At 50.6% G+C, this 15,903-nt stretch overlaps 1 protein-coding gene across 1 annotated transcript in view; it reads right to left on the bottom strand.

The window, feature by feature from the left end:
- Positions 1 to 15,903, bottom strand: part of LOC311128776 (alsin-like) — a 119,841-nt gene that overhangs the window by 39,947 nt on the left and 63,991 nt on the right. The window contains exons 13-15 of the mRNA XM_084161019.1: positions 7,424 to 7,489; positions 998 to 1,160; positions 701 to 832 (exon numbers count right to left, since the gene is read on the bottom strand). Coding sequence (XP_084017145.1) covers positions 701 to 832; positions 998 to 1,160; positions 7,424 to 7,489 — 361 coding nt within the window. The remainder of the gene's footprint in view (positions 1 to 700; positions 833 to 997; positions 1,161 to 7,423; positions 7,490 to 15,903) is intronic.

The raw sequence follows: 15,903 nt of genomic DNA, 5'->3' as shown, positions 1-15,903 counted from the left end.
GAAAGGATAACCAGTGAGATCTATAGACAGGATAACCAGTGAGATCTATAGACAGGATAACCAGTGAGATCTATAGACAGGATAACCAGTGAGATATATAGACAGGATAACCAGTGAGATCTATAGACAGGATAACCAGTGAGATCTATAGACAGGATAACCAGTGAGATCTATAGACAGGATAACCAGTGAGATGTATAGAAAGGATTACCAGTGAGATCTATAGACAGGATAACCAGTGAGATCTATAGACAGGATAACCAGTGAGATCTATAGACAGGATAACCAGTGAGATCTATAGACAGGATAACCAGTGAGATCTATAGACAGGATAACCAGTGAGATCTATAGACAGGATAACCAGTGAGATCTATAGACAGGATAACCAGTGAGATCTATAGACAGGATAACCAGTGAGATCTATAGACAGGATAACCAGTGAGATGTATAGAAAGGATTACCAGTGAGATCTATAGACAGGATAACCAGTGAGATCTATAGACAGGATAACCAGTGAGATGTATAGAAAGGATTACCAGTGAGATCTATAGACAGGATAACCAGTGACATCTATAGACAGGATAACTAGTGCTCTTCCATTACGGTACTGGAGATGGCTCAATATGTATTGACAGTTAATGGACCCACACCAGAATGTCTCTGGTTCTGTAATATCCGTGACTGGACCACTTTTACTCACAGTAGTTTTCCCAGAATATGTCTTCCAGAACTGGTTAGTTGTCTCTGACTCCTTCCTCTTCCTCCTCAGGCTGAAAGATAGTGCCTCATACCTGGAGTAGCCCTCCTGCAGCCTCTGGTATTCCACTGTACTCTGAGATTACCAGGAGAAAGGCTTTAAATGTGATTGATTGATTGATTGATTGATTGAGAAGAAAAGAGAAGTGAAGCGAAATAGATGAGAAAAATACAGTGACTCAACATTCAAACAAAGAGTTTGGAACCTGTTAGAAATATGGCTAAAACGGAACGTACGTACCACATCGAAACAGGTGGCCAGCTTGAGAAGCAGCCTGCTGTACTCGTGGATGTGTTGTATAGGAGAGTAGAACAGCGACACCAACAGGTCAGACAGAGGAACCTTGTCTCCGCTGGACTCTGACAGCTGACGCAATACATCCAACTTCTTCCCGAAACACTCCCTGGAGGAGGACATAAGGGGAAGTTGGAGCTGGCAGTGGTCTAAGGCGCTGCATCGCAGTGCTAAGCTGTGCCACTAGAGATCCTGGTTCGAATCCAGGCTCTGTCGTAGCCGGCCGCGACCGGGAGACCCCATGGGGCGGCGCGCAATTGGTCCAGGGTAGGGGAGGGAATGGCCGGCAGGGATGTAGCTCAGTTGGTAGAGCATGGCGTTTGCAATGTGGGTTCGATTCCAGTATTTAAAAAAATGTATGCACTAACTGTAAGTCGCTCTGGATAAGAGCGTCTGCTAAATGTAATGTAGCCTATATATGTGGTAGAGAGGTCAGGTTGGCATCTTTGTTTTAAATATCTTGATAGGCAATGTTCCCTAAGAAAGATGTAGGCTCTGAGCGAATTGCAGGTTTTGTTTCATTATGTTGCATTGAAAGTGGCTAGTATTGCGTTGATTCGATCACAATTCCCTCAGTAAAGGGAAACGTTGAAAGTGTTAACTAAGGGGGAAAACTCTGGAAAGTTGAGTGAAGTTCAATCTCGTGCTTCTCTGCCCGGGTTGATATTTATTCTGCGCAGCAGTCCTGGGGGATTAAAGGGAACTCATATTTTACCGGTACAGCTATTTATTTTGCCGGGAAGCCGTACCAGACCGTACTTTCACCCCTGCTCACAATGTCCATGCTGTATGAGTCGGGGCTGTGACGGTCATAATGCTGTATGAGTTAGTGCTGTGACGGTCATAATGCTGTATGAGTCGGGGCTGTGACGGTCATAATGCTGTATGAGTTAGTGCTGTGACGGTCATAATGCTGTATGAGTCAGGGCTGTGACGGTCATAATGCTGTATGAGTCAGGGCTGTGACGGTCATAATGCTGCATGAGTCAGGGCTGTGACGGTCATAATGCTGTATGAGTCAGGGCTGTGACGGTCATAATGCTGTATGAGTCGGGGCTGTGACGGTCATAATGCTGTATGAGTCAGGGCTGTGACGGTCATAATGCTGTATGAGTCGGGGCTGTGACGGTCATAATGCTGTATGAGTTAGTGCTGTGACGGTCATAATGCTGTATGAGTCGGGGCTGTGACGGTCATAATGCTGTATGAGTCAGAGCTGTGACGGTCATAATGCTGTATGAGTCGGGGCTGTGACGGTCATAATGCTGTATGAGTCAGGGCTGTGACGGTCATAATGCTGTATGAGTCAGGGCTGTGACGGTCATAATGCTGTATGAGTCGGGGCTGTGACGGTCATAATGCTGTATGAATCAGGGCTGTGACAGTCATAATGCTGTATGAGTCAGGGCTGTGACAGTCATAATGCTGTATGAATCAGGGCTGTGACGGTCATAATGCTGTATGAATCAGGGCTGTGACGGTCATAGGAGCAAAGGTTGAAGATGACAAAGGTTAGGACAAGAGGATTCTAATATCCCAGAACTATTTGCAACAATGGGACCGCTATGCTAGTTAGCGTCAGCGCTGGTAGTTAGCAACAGAGCTGCTAGTTAGCATCAGTGCTGGTAGTTAGCAACAGAGCTGCTAGTTAGCGTCAGCGTTGGTAGTTAGCAACAGAGCTGCTAGTTAGCGTCAGCGCTGGTAGTTAGCAACAGAGCTGCTAGTTAGCGTCAGCGACAGCGCTGGTCCCATTAATCTGCTTATTTTCAAAAAGCTTCCGCATCGAATCATAACTTGTCCTAACCTTAATGTTATCTTTGTTGGATTCTAGCTTGAAATACTTGCTATACTAGAAGTTAATGATTACATGTATGAGGAATGTATATGGTGGGGTCAATGGAGGTTAGGTTAAGAAGTAAAGGTTGCCTATACGTTCTGAAGGAGGAGCCTCAATCATGGAGGAGGAGCCTCATTCATGGTTAAAAAGGCAAAAAATAAATAGTTTGAACCTGATTTGTGTGTATTAGCAGTGGCACAGTGGTTTAAGGCACTGCATCGCAGTGCTAGCTGTGCCACTAGAGATCCTGATTCGAATCCAGGCTCTGTCGTAGCCGGCCGCGACCGGGAGACCCATGGGGCGGCGCACAATTGGCCCAGGGTAGGGGAGGGAATAGCCGGCGGGGATGTAGAGCATGGCGTTTGCAACGCCAGGGTTGTGGGTTCGATTCCCACGGGGGGTATAAAAAAATACTGTATGCACTAACTGTAAGTCGTTCTGGATAAGAGCGTCTGCTAAATGACTAAAATGTAAATGTAGCAATAAGAAGAGAGGTTGGAACCGTGACAGATTATGTGGAAATAGGAAGACAACTGTGAATAATTTTGGTTATGTGTGTTGTCAACAACAGTGATATTTGAAGCGTGACGCTGGTATAAGACATCAGGTCTCCTGTATTCTACAGTAGTAAATTGGCAGATGCTTCAGTATTGTGTTCAATACAAGGTATCAGGTCTTGTGACCAAATTATTAGGTACCTATACCGTAACTACTCTCCGGGAAGTGGGTATAACTGGCAAAAAATGTTTACAAAAAATTGGTGTATATTAGGAGCCGTGGGGTGAGGAAATGTAAACACTCTGGACACCGTCGGGAGAGGCGTCGGAATAATAATTATTGAAATGGGGAACGGCGACCCCGATTCTCCACGTAAAGGCTAGAGGAAGAACAGTTTAATAAAGCCATAGAGGCGCTGAAAGAGATGCACGAGCATTCTACCCATTCGGCTCAAATATGGGAAAAATTTAGCAAACTGGATAAGATTGGTCAGCACTTCCCTGCTGACGGAAAATTGCAATCTAATAAAGAATTGAGAGATGCTATTGTGAGTTGGCACAATGACATAAAAGAAAAATCCAAATTCTCAATACACCAGCGTTTTGATGTCAGCGTTCTATCAACAGAAAAGCAAAACCAATAAAAACCAAAATTAGTAGATAATAATTGGTTGTTTAGCAGACGCTCTTATCCAGAGCAATTAGGGTTAAGTGCCTTGCTCAAGGGCACATCGACAGATTTTTCACCTAGTCGGCTCGGGGATTAGAACCAGCAACCTTTCGGTTACTGGCACAACGCTCTTAACCACTAAGCTACCTGCCTCCCATAGATGTACTCAGCATGACAAAAGACTGGGTACGTGAGTACATCGATAGAACGTGAGACTGGGTACGTGAGTACATCGATAGAACGTGAGACTGGGTACGTGAGTACATCGATAGAACGTGAGACTGGGTACGTGAGTACATCGATAGAACATGTACGTCTGCTTGATGGCAGGTTTGAAACCTATTGCGGTGGTAGTGGACCAACATTTACATCGGGATGAAATAGTGCAGGCTTTGCAGCCGTGCGTGTGGTTAATACGGCCACAGTGAAAGTCACTAACAGTGAGATGAAGAAACAGGGAGGTAAAAGTACAGTGGGAAAAAAAAGTATTTAGTCAGCCACCAATTGTGCAAGTTCTCCCACTTAAAAAGATGAGAGGCCTGTAATTTTCATCATAGGTACACGTCAACTATGACAGACAAATTGAGAGAGAAAAAAATCCAGAAAATCACATTGTAGGATTTTTAATGAATTTATTTGCAAATTATGGTGGAAAATAAGTATTTGGTCAATAACAAAAGTTTCTCAATACTTTGTTATATAACCTTTTGTTTCAACAATTGGTGGCTGACTAAATACTTTTTTTCCCCACTGTACCTAATACACACAAAACTAGTAAGGAATGGAATTTATTTTACATTTGAGTCATTTAGCAGACGCTCTTATCCAGAGCGACTTACAGGAGCAATTAGGGTTAAGTGCCTTGCTCAAGGGCACATCAACAGATTTTTCACCTAGTCGGCTCGGGGATTAGAACCAGCGACCTTTCGGTTACTGGCACAACGCTCTTAACCACTAAGCTACCTGCCGCCCAATTTATGAAAATATACATATATGGACAAGCAATGACAGAGCAGCATGGACTAAGATACAGTAGAATATTATAGAATAGAATGCAGTATATACATATGAGATGAGTAGTGCAAGATATGTAAACATTAAATGTTTCTGGTGCTTAGGGTCATTGTCCTGCTGGAAGGTGAACCTCCGTCCCAGTCTCAAATCTCTGGAAGACTGAAACAGGTTTCCCTCAAGAATTTCCCTATATTTAGCGCTATCCATCATTCCTTCAATTCTGACCAGTTTCCCAGTCCCTGCCGATGAAAAACATCCCCACAGCATGATGCTGCCACCACCATGCTTCACTGTGGGGATGGTGTTCTCGGGGTGATGATAGGTGTCTGACATAGCGTTTTCCTTGATGGCCAAAAAGCTCAATTTTTGTCTCATCTGACCAGAGTACCTTCTTCCATATGTTTGGGGAGTCTCCCACATGCCTTTTGGCGAACACCAAACGTGTTTGCTTATTTTTTTCTTAAAGCAATGGCTTTTTTCTGGTCACTCTTCTGTAAAGCACAGCTCTGTGGAGTGTACGGCATAAAGTGGTCCTATGGACAGACACTCCAATCTCCATTGTGGAGCTTTGCAGCTCCTTCAGGGTTATCTTTGGTCTCTTTGTTGCCTCTCTGATTAATGCCCTCCTTGCCTGGTCCGTGAGTTTTGGTGGGCGGCCCTCTCTTGGCAGGTTTGTTGTGGTGCCATAGTCTTTCAATTTCTTTATAATGGATTTAATGGTGCTCCGTGGGATGTTCAAAGTTTCAGATATTTTATAACCCAACCCTGATCTGTACTTCTCCACAACTTTCTCCCTGACCTGTTTGGAGAGCTCCTTGGTCTTCATGGTGCCGCTTGCTTGGTGGTGCCCCTTGCTTAGTGGTGTTGCAGACTCTGGGGCCTTTCAGAACAGGTGTGTATATATACTGAGATCATGTGACAGATCATGTGACACTTAGATTGCACACAGGTGGACTTTATTTAACTTATTATGTGACTTCTGAAGGTAATTGGTTGCACCAGATCTTATTTAGGTGCTTCATAGCAAAGGGGGTGATTACATATGCATGCACCACTTTTCTCTTATGTATGTTTTAGAATTTTTTGAAACAAGTTATTTTTTACATTCCAATTTGGACTATTTTGTGTATGTCCATTACATGAAATCCAAATATAAATCCATTTAAATTACAGGTTGTAATGCAACAAAATAGGACAAATGCCAACATGGATGAATAATCTGGCATGGAGGAGAAACTGAGCACCACGGTGGAGAAACTGGGAACCATGGAAACCCAGCTCAAGGTTAGTGAGAACCAACTTGAGGAAAAACAATGAGAAAACAAAACAGGTGGTGTTTGGAATGGAACACCAGGCCACTCGACCATGACACTACACGGATTTACAAAGAAGTCATCACTAACATCGGCAGTGCCTACAATCTGGGTACAGGTGTATTTGCTGCCCCTATTGAATTTTACATTTACAGTCATTTAGCAGACACTCTTATTTATCCAGAGCGACTTACAGGAGCGATTAGGGTTAAGTGCCTTGCACAAGGGCAGATTTTTCACCTAGTCGGCTCGGGGATTAGAACCAGCAACCTTTCGGTTACTGGCACAACGCTCTTAACCACTAAGCTACCACACACCCCGATTGGAGGGGTCTACTACTTCAGTTTCTTCTACTATGGAGAGGGCAGGGCCAGTTCCTCTGACCACCAGTCTAGCAGTGATGGAGCTGACAACGGGGGCTAATGCAGTGAACTCTACAGCTGGTACTGGGGATCAGGTCTTCATACACCTAATGGCTAACACAGACGTATGGGACTCTGTGAACCTCACTACCTTTAATGGGTTCCTGGTCAGACAAGCGTGATGGATATCACACTGTTGGTCCTCTGCAGCTCAGTTGGCAGAGCATGGTGCATGCAACGGCAGGATAGTGGGTTTGATTCCAGGGGACCACATGTACATTAAACGTATGCATTCATGACTATAAATGGATTTGGATTAAAAGCATCTGCTAAATTGCATATTATTATTATTTTTTGATATTATTTATGTAAACAGTGAATATTTCCCACATAACAGTAACTCCTGTATCCTTTTGGATGCATTCAGGTTGAAATTGTTTTGGAAAAATATATTGGTAGATGGCTGACTGGGTTGAGTGATGTTACAACGTATCTTGTTGTGTTCTGTTGTTACACTGTTGCTCAACACCGAGACACATTCCTATCACACATTGTTGCATGTTGCAAAAAGCAATACATTCTTTAAAAAAAGAGAAGTAGAGAGTTTCGACCTGATGAATAAACTGTTACTGATGAGTAAGTCAATACGGTTAGTGTAACTGGGGTGAGGTTGACTTACACAGAGGGCTTCATGAGGGCTTGGAATCCACCCATAACCACGAAATTACCCACTGAGCCAGAGTACCTGCAGAGAGAGAGATCGAGAAAACAGATGGTGAGAATGAATGAATGAACGAAGAAACAAAGAAAGAACATGAGAAGGGAACAGTCAGGTGGAGGAGAAGGGAACAGTCAGGTGGAGGAGAAGGGAACAGTCAGGTGGAGGAGAAGGGAACAGTCAGGTGGAGGAGAAGGGAACAGTCAGGTGGAGGAGAAGGGAACAGTCAGGTGGAGGAGAAGGGAGAAGGGAACACTCAGGTGGAGGAGAAGGGAACAGTCAGGTGGAGGAGAAGGGAACAGTCAGGTGGAGGAGAAGGGAACAGTCAGGTGGAGGAGAAGGGAACAGTCAGGTGGAGGAGAAGGGAACAGTCAGGTGGAGGAGAAGGGAGAAGGGAACACTCAGGTGGAGGAGAAGGGAACAGTCAGGTGGAGGAGAAGGGAACAGTCAGGTGGAGGAGAAGGGAACAGTCAGGTGGAGGAGAAGGGAGAAGGGAACACTCAGGTGGAGGAGAAGGGAACAGTCAGGTGGAGGAGAAGGGAACAGTCAGGTGGAGGAGAAGGGAACAGTCAGGTGGAGGAGAAGGGAACAGTCAGGTGGAGGAGAAGGGAACACTCCCAGGTGGAGGAGAAGGGAACACTGAGGTGGAGGAGAAGGGAACACTCCCAGGTGGAGGAGAAGGGAACACTCAGGTGGAGGAGAAGGGAACACTCCCAGGTGGAGGAGAAGGGAACACTCAGGTGGAGAAGGGAACACTACCAGGTGGAGGAGAAGGGAACAGTCAGGTGGAGGAGAAGGGAACACTCAGGTGGAGGAGAAGGGAACAGTCAGATGGAGGAGAAGGGAACACTCCCAGGTGGAGGAGAAGGGAACACTCAGGTGGAGGAGAAGGGAACAGCCAGGTGGAGGAGAAGGGAACACTCAGGTGGAGGAGAAGGGAACAGTCAGGTGGAGGAGAAGGGAACACTCAGGTGGAGGAGAAGGGAACAGTCAGGTGGAGGAGAAGGGAACAGTCAGGTGGAGGAGAAGAGAACAGTCAGGTGGAGGAGAAGGGAACACTCAGGTGGAGGAGAAGGGAACACTCAGGTGGAGGAGAAGGGAACAGTCAGGTGGAGGAGAAGGGAACACGCAGGTGGAGGAGAAGGGAACACTCAGGTGGAGGAGAAGGGAACAGTCAGGTGGAGGAGAAGGGAACACTCAGGTGGAGGAGAAGGGAACACTCCCAGGTGGAGGAGAAGGGAACAGTCAGGTGGAGGAGAAGGGAACACTCCCAGGTGGAGGAGAAGGGAACACTCAGGTGGAGAAGGGAACACTCCCAGGTGGAGGAGAAGGGAACAGTCAGGTGGAGGAGTAGGGAACACTCAGGTGGAGGAGAAGGGAACAGTCAGATGGAGGAGAAGGGAACACTCCCAGGTGGAGGAGAAGGGAACACTCAGGTGGAGGAGAAGGGAACAGCCAGGTGGAGGAGAAGGGAACACTCAGGTGGAGGAGAAGGGAACACTCAGGTGGAGGAGAAGGGAACAGTCAGGTGGAGGAGAAGGGAACAGTCAGGTGGAGGAGAAGGGAACAGTCAGGTGGAGGAGAAGGGAACACTCAGGTGGAGGAGAAGGGAACACTCAGGTGGAGGAGAAGGGAACACTCAGGTGGAGGAGAAGGGAACAGTCAGGTGGAGGAGAAGGGAACACGCAGGTGGAGGAGAAGGGAACAGTCAGGTGGAGGAGAAGGGAACACGCAGGTGGAGGAGAAGGGAACACTCAGGTGGAGGAGAAGGGAACAGTCAGGTGGAGGAGAGGGGAACACTCAGGTGGAGGAGAAGGGAACACTCCCAGGTGGAGGAGAAGGGAACAGTCAGGTGGAGGAGAAGGGAACACTCCCAGGTGGAGGAGAAGGGAACACTCAGGTGGAGGAGAAGGGAACACTCAGGTGGAGGAGAAGGGAACAGTCAGGTGGAGGAGAAGGGAACACTCAGGTGGAGGAGAAGGGAACAGCCAGGTGGAGGAGAAGGGAACACTCAGGTGGAGGAGAAGGGAACAGTCAGGTGGAGGAGAAGGGAACACTCAGGTGGAGGAGAAGGGAACACTCAGGTGGAGGAGAAGGGAACAGCCAGGTGGAGGAGAAGGGAACACTCAGGTGGAGGAGAAGGGAACAGTCAGGTGGAGGAGAAGGGAACACTCAGGTGGAGGAGAAGGGAACAGTCAGGTGGAGGAGAAGGGAACAGTCAGGTGGAGGAGAAGGGAACAGCCAGGTGGAGGAGAAGGGAACAGTCAGGTGGAGGAGAAGGGAACAGTCAGGTGGAGGAGAAGGGAACAGCCAGGTGGAGGAGAAGGGAACACTCAGGTGGAGGAGAAGGGAACAGTCAGGTGGAGGAGAAGGGAACACTCAGGTGGAGGAGAAGGGAACACTCAGGTGGAGGAGAAGGGAACACTCCCAGGTGGAGGAGAAGGGAACACTCCCAGGTGGAGGAGAAGGGAACACTCAGGTGGAGGAGAAGGGAACAGCCAGGTGGAGGAGAAGGGAACACTCAGGTGGAGGAGAAGGGAACAGTCAGGTGGAGGAGAAGGGAACACTGAGGTGGAGGAGAAGGGAACACTGAGGTGGAGGAGAAGGGAACAGTCAGGTGGAGGAGAAGGGAACAGTCAGGTGGAGGAGAAGGGAACAGTCAGGTGGAGGAAAAGGGAACAGTCAGGTGGAGGAGAAGGGAACAGTAAGGTGGAGGAGAAGGGAACAGTCAGGTGGAGGAGAAGGGAACACTGAGGTGGAGGAGAAGGGAACACTGAGGTGGAGGAGAAGGGAACAGTCAGGTGGAGGAGAAGGGAACAGTCAGGTGGAGGAGAAGGGAACACTCAGGTGGAGGAGAAGGGAACACTGAGGTGGAGGAGAAGGGAACACTGAGGTGGAGGAGAAGGGAACAGTCAGGTGGAGGAGAAGGGAACAGTCAGGTGGAGGAGAAGGGAACACTCAGGTGGAGGAAAAGGGAACAGTCAGGTGGAGGAGAAGGGAACAGTAAGGTGGAGGAGAAGGGAACAGTCAGGTGGAGGAGAAGGGAACAGTCAGGTGGAGGAGAAGGGAACACTCCCAGGTGGAGGAGAAGGGAACACTCAGGTGGAGGAGAAGGGAACACTCCCAGGTGGAGGAGAAGGGAACACTCAGGTGGAGAAGGGAACACTCCCAGGTGGAGGAGAAGGGAACAGTCAGGTGGAGGAGTAGGGAACACTCAGGTGGAGGAGAAGGGAACACTCCCAGGTGGAGGAGAAGGGAACACTCCCAGGTGGAGGAGAAGGGAACACTCAGGTGGAGGAGAAGGGAACAGCCAGGTGGAGGAGAAGGGAACACTCAGGTGGAGGAGAAGGGAACAGTCAGGTGGAGGAGAAGGGAACACTCAGGTGGAGGAGAAGGGAACAGTCAGGTGGAGGAGAAGGGAACAGTCAGGTGGAGGAGAAGAGAACAGTCAGGTGGAGGAGAAGGGAACACTCAGGTGGAGGAGAAGGGAACACTCAGGTGGAGGAGAAGGGAACACTCAGGTGGAGGAGAAGGGAACAGTCAGGTGGAGGAGAAGGGAACACGCAGGTGGAGGAGAAGGGAACAGTCAGGTGGAGGAGAAGGGAACACGCAGGTGGAGGAGAAGGGAACACTCAGGTGGAGGAGAAGGGAACAGTCAGGTGGAGGAGAAGGGAACACTCAGGTGGAGGAGAAGGGAACACTCCCAGGTGGAGAAGGGAACAGTCAGGTGGAGGAGAAGGGAACACTCCCAGGTGGAGGAGAAGGGAACACTCAGGTGGAGAAGGGAACACTCCCAGGTGGAGGAGAAGGGAACAGTCAGGTGGAGGAGTAGGGAACACTCAGGTGGAGGAGAAGGGAACAGTCAGATGGAGGAGAAGGGAACACTCCCAGGTGGAGGAGAAGGGAACACTCAGGTGGAGGAGAAGGGAACAGCCAGGTGGAGGAGAAGGGAACACTCAGGTGGAGGAGAAGGGAACACTCAGGTGGAGGAGAAGGGAACAGTCAGGTGGAGGAGAAGGGAACAGTCAGGTGGAGGAGAAGGGAACACTCAGGTGGAGGAGAAGGGAACACTCAGGTGGAGGAGAAGGGAACACTCAGGTGGAGGAGAAGGGAACAGTCAGGTGGAGGAGAAGGGAACACGCAGGTGGAGGAGAAGGGAACAGTCAGGTGGAGGAGAAGGGAACACGCAGGTGGAGGAGAAGGGAACAGCCAGGTGGAGGAGAAGGGAACACTCAGGTGGAGGAGAAGGGAACAGTCAGGTGGAGGAGAAGGGAACACTCAGGTGGAGGAGAAGGGAACACTCAGGTGGAGGAGAAGGGAACACTCCCAGGTGGAGGAGAAGGGAACAGTCAGGTGGAGGAGAAGGGAACACTCCCAGGTGGAGGAGAAGGGAACACTCAGGTGGAGGAGAAGGGAACACTCAGGTGGAGGAGAAGGGAACAGTCAGGTGGAGGAGAAGGGAACACTCAGGTGGAGGAGAAGGGAACAGCCAGGTGGAGGAGAAGGGAACACTCAGGTGGAGGAGAAGGGAACACTCCCAGGTGGAGGAGAAGGGAACAGTCAGGTGGAGGAGAAGGGAACACTCAGGTGGAGGAGAAGGGAACACTCAGGTGGAGGAGAAGGGAACAGCCAGGTGGAGGAGAAGGGAACACTCAGGTGGAGGAGAAGGGAACACTCCCAGGTGGAGGAGAAGGGAACAGTCAGGTGGAGGAGAAGGGAACACTCAGGTGGAGGAGAAGGGAACACTCAGGTGGAGGAGAAGGGAACAGTCAGGTGGAGGAAAAGGGAACAGTCAGGTGGAGGAGAAGGGAACAGTCAGGTGGAGGAGAAGGGAACAGTCAGGTGGAGGAGAAGGGAACAGTCAGGTGGAGGAGAAGGGAACACTCAGGTGGAGGAGAAGGGAACAGTCAGGTGGAGGAGAAGGGAACAGTCAGGTGGAGGAGAAGGGAACAGTCAGGTGGAGGAAAAGGGAACAGTCAGGTGGAGGAGAAGGGAACAGTCAGGTGGAGGAGAAGGGAACAGTCAGGTGGAGGAGAAGGGAACAATCAGGTGGAGGAGAAGGGAACACTCAGGTGGAGGAGAAGGGAACACTCCCAGGTGGAGGAGAAGGGAACAGTCAGGTGGAGGAGAAGGGAACACTCAGGTGGAGGAGAAGGGAACACTCAGGTGGAGGAGAAGGGAACACTCAGGTGGAGGAGAAGGGAACAGTCAGGTGGAGGAGAAGGGAACACTCAGGTGGAGGAGAAGGGAACACTCAGGTGGAGGAGAAGGGAACACTCAGGTGGAGGAGAAGGGAACACTCAGGTGGAGGAGAAGGGAACAGTCAGGTGGAGGAAAAGGGAACAGTCAGGTGGAGGAGAAGGGAACAGTAAGGTGGAGGAGAAGGGAACAGTCAGGTGGAGGAGAAGGGAACAGTCAGGTGGAGGAGAAGGGAACAGTCAGGTGGAGGAGAAGGGAACACTCAGGTGGAGGAGAAGGGAACAGTCAGGTGGAGGAGAAGGGAACAGTCAGTTGGAGGAGAAGGGAACAGTCAGGTGGAGGAAAAGGGAACAGTCAGGTGGAGGAGAAGGGAACAGTCAGGTGGAGGAGAAGGGAACACTCAGGTGGAGGAGAAGGGAACAGTCAGGTGGAGGAGAAGGGAACAGTCAGGTGGAGGAAAAGGGAACAGTCAGGTGGAGGAGAAGGGAACAGTCAGGTGGAGGAGAAGGGAATAGTCAGGTGGAGGAAAAGGGAACAGTCAGGTGGAGGAGAAGGGAACAGTCAGGTGGAGGAGAAGGGAATAGTCAGGTGGAGGAAAAGGGAACAGTCAGGTGGAGGAGAAGGGAACAGTCAGGTGGAGGAGAAGGGAACACTCAGGTGGAGGAGAAGGGAACAGTCAGGTGGAGGAGAAGGGAACACTCAGGTGGAGGAGAAGGGAACACGCAGGTGGAGGACAAGGGAACACTCCCAGGTGGAGGAGAAGGGAACAGTCAGGTGGAGGAGAAGGGAACACTCAGGTGGAGGAGAAGGGAACACTCAGGTGGAGGAGAAGGGAACACTCAGGTGGAGGAGAAGGGAACAGTCAGGTGGAGGAGAAGGGAACACTCAGGTGGAGGAGAAGGGAACAGTCAGGTGGAGGAGAAGGGAACACTCAGGTGGAGGAGAAGGGAACAGTCAGGTGGAGGAGAAGGGAACACTCAGGTGGAGGAGAAGGGAACACTCAGGTGGAGGAGAAGGGAACAGTCAGGTGGAGGAGAAGGGAACACACAGGTGGAGGAGAAGGGAACCGTCAGGTGGAGGAGAAGGGAACACTCCCAGGTGGAGGAGAAGGGAACAGTCAGGTGGAGGAGAAGGGAACACTCAGGTGGAGGAGAAGGGAACACTCAGGTGGAGGAGAATGGAACCGTCAGGTGGAGGAGAAGGGAACACTCCCAGGTGGAGGAGAAGGGAACACTCAGGTGGAGGAGAAGGGAACAATCAGGTGGAGGAGAAGGGAACACTCAGGTGGAGGAGAAGGGAACAGTCAGGTAGAGGAGAAGGGAACACTCAGGTGGAGGAGAAGGGAACAGTCAGGTGGAGGAGAAGGGAACAGTCAGGTGGAGGAAAAGGGAACAGTCAGGTGGAGGAGAAGGGAACAGTCAGGTGGAGGAGAAGGGAACAGTCAGGTGGAGGAGAAGGGAACAGTCAGGTGGAGGAGAAGGGAACAGTCAGATGGAGGAGAAGGGAACACTCAGGTGGAGGAGAAGGGAACGGTCAGGTGGAGGAGAAGGGAAGAGTCAGGTGGAGAAAGAAGGGAACACTCAGGTGGAGGAGAAGGGAACAGTCAGGTGGAGGAGAAGGGAACAGTCAGGTGGAGAAGGGAACACTCAGGTGGAGGAGAAGGGAACACTCAGGTGGAGGAGAAGGGAACCGTCAGGTGGAGGAGAAGGGAACACTCCCAGGTGGAGGAGAAGGGAACAGTCAGGTGGAGGAGAAGGGAACAGTCAGGTGGAGGAGAAGGGAACACTCAGGTGGAGGAGAAGGGAACACTCAGGTGGAGGAGAAGGGAACACTCCCAGGTGGAGGAGAAGGGAACAGTCAGGTGGAGGAGAAGGGAACACTGAGGTGGAGGAGAAGGGAACAGTCAGGTGGAGGAGAAGGGAACAGTCAGGTGGAGGAGAAGGGAACAGTCAGGTGGAGGAAAAGGGAACAGTCAGGTGGAGGAGAAGGGAACAGTAAGGTGGAGGAGAAGGGAACAGTCAGGTGGAGGAGAAGGGAACAGTCAGGTGGAGGAGAAGGGAACAGTCAGGTGGAGGAGAAGGGAACACTCAGGTGGAGGAGAAGGGAACAGTCAGGTGGAGGAGAAGGGAACAGTCAGGTGGAGGAGAAGGGAACAGTCAGGTGGAGGAAAAGGGAACAGTCAGGTGGAGGAGAAGGGAACAGTCAGGTGGAGGAGAAGGGAACAGTCAGGTGGAGGAGAAGGGAACACTCCCAGGTGGAGGAGAAGGGAACAGTCAGGTGGAGGAGAAGGGAACACTCAGGTGGAGGAGAAGGGAACACTCAGGTGGAGGAGAAGGGAACAGTCAGGTGGAGGAAAAGGGAACAGTCAGGTGGAAGAGAAGGGAACAGTCAGGTGGAGGAGAAGGGAACAGTCAGGTGGAGGAGAAGGGAACAGTCAGGTGGAGGAGAAGGGAACACTCAGGTGGAGGAGAAGGGAACAGTCAGGTGGAGGAGAAGGGAACACTCCCAGGTGGAGGAGAAGGGAACACTCAGGTGGAGGAGAAGGGAAGTCAGGTGGAGGAGAAGGGAACAGTCAGGTGGAGGAGAAGGGAACACTCCCAGGTGGAGGAGAAGGGAACACTGAGGTGGAGGAGAAGGGAACACTCCCAGGTGGAGGAGAAGGGAACACTCAGGTGGAGGAGAAGGGAACAGCCAGGTGGAGGAGAAGGGAACACTCAGGTGGAGGAGAAGGGAACAGTCAGGTGGAGGAGAAGGGAACACTCAGGTGGAGGAGAAGGGAACAGTCAGGTGGAGGAGAAGGGAACACTCCCAGGTGGAGGAGAAGGGAACACTCAGGTGGAGAAGGGAAAACTCCCAGGTGGAGGAGAAGGGAACAGTCAGGTGGAGGAGTAGGGAACACTCAGGTGGAGGAGAAGGGAACAGTCAGATGGAGGAGAAGGGAACACTCCCAGGTGGAGGAGAAGGGAACACTCAGGTGGAGGAGAAGGGAACAGCCAGGTGGAGGAGAAGGGAACACTCAGGTGGAGGAGAAGGGAACAGTCAGGTGGAGGAGAAGGGAACACTCAGGTGGAGGAGAAGGGAACAGTCAGGTGGAGGAGAAGGGAACAGTCAGGTGGAGGAGAAGAGAACAGTCAGGTGGAGGAGAAGGGAACACTCAGGTGGAGGAGAAGGGAACACTCAGGTGGAGGAGAAGGGAACACTCAGGTGGAGGAGAAGGGAACAGCCAGGTGGAGGAGAAGGGA

Source organism: Coregonus lavaretus (assembly GCF_964263955.1).
Source record: "Coregonus lavaretus genome assembly, chromosome: 5".
NCBI classification, from domain to species: Eukaryota; Metazoa; Chordata; class Actinopteri; order Salmoniformes; family Salmonidae; genus Coregonus; species Coregonus lavaretus.
Note: the sequence above shows the minus strand (reverse complement) of the source record. Positions and strands in the feature narration are given on the sequence as shown.